The sequence below is a fragment of the Dermacentor andersoni genome, chromosome 9 (genome assembly GCF_023375885.2).
Source record: "Dermacentor andersoni chromosome 9, qqDerAnde1_hic_scaffold, whole genome shotgun sequence".
Lineage (NCBI taxonomy): Eukaryota > Metazoa > Arthropoda > Arachnida > Ixodida > Ixodidae > Dermacentor > Dermacentor andersoni.
The window spans coordinates 34760611-34765321 of record NC_092822.1 but is presented as its reverse complement, the minus strand read 5'-3'; the positions used below and the strand labels follow the sequence as shown (position 1 = coordinate 34765321).

Below are 4711 nucleotides of genomic sequence, written 5' to 3'. Positions count from 1 at the left end.
GTTGATATTCACACGTCGACGTTGCGGCGGTATTGGGAAGTCTGGCGATTGGGTGCAAGACGCGTCGGCTTTTGGCCTGCTCCAAATGTCGGCACTCTTTAATGATAGCATCAGCTGTAGAGCAGCTTTTGCACATGAACAGATTAAAGGTGTCGTCAGCAATGCCCTTAACAACGTGCCCGACCTTCTCAGCTTCTGTCATGTGATCGGCTTTACGGCAAAGTGCCAGCACGTCCTGGGTGTACGAGCCACAGGACTCCGCGGGAGAGTGGGCACGGGAGGCCAGCTCCTGCTTGCGGCAATCTTACGGCCGGCTGGTTTGCCAAACAACTCTATCAACTTCTGTTTGCATTGGTCCCAGCTGGTTAGCTCCTCTTCGTGGTTTTCGTACCACAGCTTTGCCGCGCCTCTTAGGTAGAACAACAGGTTAGCTTGCATTAGCGTTGGGTCCTATCTGTTGATTCCACTCACGCATTCGTACAAAGCCACCCACTCTTCGACCCGTCCCGCAGAAAGCTCCAGGATCCTTGAGTTGAATAACCACAACCGAAGGTGACAGCGATGTAGGTGGTGACGGCTACGTTGGAGGCGGCAACGACGTTGATCCCGCGTGCTCACCGTCAATCATAGTGCGGACGGCGATGCGACGTCCACTGCGGAGCTCCGTTTGCAGCCGTGGTACCCCGCACCTCCACCAATATGTTACGGGGATGTTGCGAGTATAGAAAGACTATATTTACGATATATATACAGGCTGAGTCAGAGTAGTTAAGACGACTGACCACCAACAACACGTAGCAGCCAACGTCTCCGTTCTTCTTCGTCCTCTCTCTTCTTTCATCCTTCCGTAAGAATATTTAGGAACAAAAACTGTATTATAGCAGAAGAAATAAACAAAATGAACAGCCCGTAAAGTCAAACAATAGGTTGACAGTTACAAAGGATAGCAAATTTTAAAAAAGGAGTTTCGCAGAGCCCACTTTATTTCGGACAAAGGAGATCAAAAATTCGTCAAGCTCATGTGACACATATTGGGAAGTGGCAAGGAGGATTCTCCTGTGCAGTACACATTCTGCGATGACGAACGTTAGGGTGCTCCTCTGATCCTACCGTCCATATCTATATCGCTGAGCGAGATACGGAACCCTACCTTTCCGTCTCGGAAGTAGCCGTCATTCTTCAGCGAGCCAAAGTCTATATGAAATTGGAGGTGGAAGTGTACCAATGAGGGATCATCGCGCTCGCACAAACAAGGCTTGGTACCGGAAGTCAACAAACGTTGATTGAATGTTACTTTATGCAGCGCGTACATGTTCCAGAAAGGCGGCCAACACTTAGAGTCCACAAGCGTCCCGTTAAACTCGATCTCCACAATGAGGGTAGGTGTTGGAGTAGCGCCGTACTTCCAAACGACAATCGTAAAGTACGTGTCCCTCATGTGCCACACCGTAATCTCAGCAAACTTCTTTAGCTCTCCCTGCCAATAAATGATTTCCTCACAGTTTTCCAGGATCAGTAGATAACTCGCCCCCCAAATATTTCTAATCCGCAGGGGTGTCGACAGCGCACTTGTCAAATGCCGAAAGCCACCTATCAGAGGCTCACAGTGAGCTATGACGCGGCTGTAATCAGGCTTCGGGGATGTTTTCCACGAGTGTTCCAGGTGGACTAAGTGTTCCAACTTTCGAAGTATCAGCTCCTGTCCCGAGCGCAACGACAGCGACCTCGACGTGCTGGCTTCTTCCAATGGATTTTGCTGAGACGTCCGCTGGTGCGGCACGTTCGATGAAATCGTGGCGGTGAATTGATCCATCTCGGCCTTTAAATTGTGCTCGCAAGCTCCGAGCTCACGAGTAATCTCAGCGAACCTAGCTTCCTGGTTTCTGGCTTGTTCTGTAAGCTGATTCAACTGACTCAGAATCACTGGCAGCAGCTGGTCATCGTTGAGGCATCCCAACATTGCCTTCACATCTTCAAGGGCAGCGTTCACATATGCAAGGGTCGGTGCTGTATGCTCCGAGGACTCTGTGATCGCGGAAGGAACACCGAGACTGCATCCGGCCGCGTAGTGCGTTGCCAGGTCTCTGTGCTGGACTCCTTCGCCGCATCGCACACATTCCACGATGTGAAATGCGCATTCGTTCTCGTAGTGTTCCAGCATGCGGTCCATGGTGCCCGTGTACTCGCAGCCGTGCGCTTGGTTCCAGCAGTATACCTGAAGAGGAAACGCAATAAATAAATCACACACACATTACAATTTTTTGGACGACGAAACATTTTTACTAAAGACGCGTTGCATCCCCGTCCCGAACTTTTAGAACGTACCTTTACATGAATTCCCGCGCGAACCAACATATACGCGAGATTCTATGGGGACGCGAACATGCTCAAAATCAACAGCAGTATCTTTCGCTGTCTAAACAACAAAGATGCATCAAACATGAACACTAGGTCAAAATGAAGCACCTAATTATGTTTCTACATAGCAAGACATCTACTCTCACGCAAGAAGCAACCTTGGTAAGCCAGAATCCAGGAAAAATGCGCCCATACTGCAAATATTCTTCCAGCTCCCAACTCATCTACGGGGACAGCAGCATTCTTGTGCAGTGGAGACGGCCACCTCCTTTCCGCTTGCTCGCTTGCTCCTCAAATAAGTGCGGTCACCCACTACGGGCCAAGTCAGCTGTTATAGAGCGGTTGCTAGGGAGCGGGAGGAGGGAGTTGCGGTTGAGGAATAATGTCATGAACGAAAAATTTGCACAAGTGGTAGTTTTTCAAAAGCAACACTATACTTTAGAAGGATAACTAGTGAAAATATTTTGTCGTGTATCCAACTTCCTTTTCTGATCTTTCAGTGCGAATATCTAGGGAAAGAAGAAGAATGTTTGAATAGCAATTAACTATCACTGAATTGTCACCGAACTGATTAATTATCACCAGTTTCCCTTTGAATTTAGCGCAGAAACGGCGGTCGCAAAACGTCAGTATGAGGTCGCATATTGCAAATTATTGCATTTTTTTTTTGTATTTCTCTGTTATCTGTCACACTAAGGAATAAGTACCGAGTTCCAACCGAATGTTTCACATGAGCGTACAGTGAGTTTCAATTGTTGCATTTGGTTAGTTTTGATACACGCTAACATACATTTAGTCAGGGTGAATTAGTACAATACTGTTCGCCAACAGTAAAAGGGGCATTCTTATCGTTAGGCGTGCAGATATGCCGTAGCGCAATTGTGCCAATACTAGTGCATAATTGCCTTCCCGCCCCCCCTCCTCTTCCAAAAAAGTGATAGAAATTGTTTTCTTCCTGCTCACCTTCAAGGTATTCGCGATCCTTGGAGTGAATTCATAACCCACGCATTCCGCTTCTTGGAATTGCACTTTATCCAACGGACACTGGCCAACGGCCCCTTCGAGACTGGCCGCGTGACAAGATTGGCACAGAGCGTGCGAGCACGGCAACAGCACCGTCCGTTTTGGGATCATGCGGCAGAGGCCGCACACACGTGAAGGGGGAACCTCGTCGAAGAACCGCGTCGGTCGCCAGTTGACGCCGGAGACGACGTGGTCGCGAAAACGGTGCACCCGTCCCGGTCCGTGACCCGGCATGGCGTCGCCTTCAGGCACGAATCCTAGGCTCACCCGAGAGCTCAAGAGCGCAGTGAATTTTCCTCCAAGCTTATCTCTACTGATTGGCCGCATACACTTTCGCTAGAGAGCGTTAACGAGAGACAAGATGAGCTCTGCACGCACTGTGAACACTTATCGAACCTTGACCTTTGCAACGCGGCGGGGAACATGTGCTTCGTTATCGTCGGCGTGTTCCGATCCAAACGTATTTGCGACGCCTGTTTCTCGAACTTCGACCGCCGTTACTATTGGGTAGCGTGGCGTTTTCGACGGGCTGCCGGCGTCCGGTAGACCATGGCGACCAGGCAATGGCGAGACGATTTCTAGTGCGAAACTTGCACTGTTTATTCAATCGTTGGGGAAGGATAAGAAGAAGAGAATGAATGAATTGAGAAAGTACATTGCGGGGCCCCTTAAATAGGCCCCTTAAATAGGCCCACTAAAATCGTCGGCGGGTTCTTGCTCACGTGAACGTCACGGGACATGCGTGGACTCCCCGTTGTTGCTTTGCTGCTGCTCCCACTTTCCTAGGTGACGTTGCACTTGCTTGCCTCGGCTGACGGCCATCCGAGGGTCCGGGACGGGCGGCTGATCCTTTCTTCTAGGTGATGTTGGTTCGCGGAAAGGCTCTCTCCTAGAGTCGTACAGTTTGTGAACAGGGTTGTGAATTGTGAATTCGTGAGGCTGCACAGGAGAAGAACGATACCCCTTCCCAAGGTCCCGATTTTCACATCCAAATCTGTATGCGTGCACACACAAACACACACACACATACACGCATGTTGCAAGAGTGCATATCATGAAGTAGCATCAACAGGATGACACTAGATACGGATGACGGCTAACTTCCGAGTAAGGTTCATTGTAAGAATGTGGTGATTTGTACAGTTTACCAGAAAAAGAAAGACAGCTTTGAAGGCTAGATAAAAATTGGTGCTTGATGCAACCAAACACAAATAAGAACGATACAAAAAGAAAATACAGAAAAATTTGAATTGCTGAAAAAAAATTAATTAAATTCGCCAATCGTGCATGTCAGCACCTTTCAAGAAACGCTTTTCTTATTCCAATAGAC

General features: G+C 48.8%; 1 protein-coding gene across 1 annotated transcript; it reads right to left on the bottom strand.

Annotated features, from left to right (window-relative positions):
• Positions 1-965: 965 nt before the first annotated feature.
• LOC140212820 (uncharacterized) lies at positions 966-3624 on the bottom strand. The gene is made up of 2 exons (XM_072284325.1): positions 3322-3624; positions 966-2215 (listed from the first exon to the last, which is right to left on the bottom strand). Exons 1-2 carry the CDS (start codon positions 3613-3615, stop codon positions 1088-1090), a joined length of 1422 nt encoding a protein of 473 aa, XP_072140426.1. The 5' UTR covers positions 3616-3624; the 3' UTR covers positions 966-1087.
• Positions 3625-4711: the final 1087 nt, after the last annotated feature.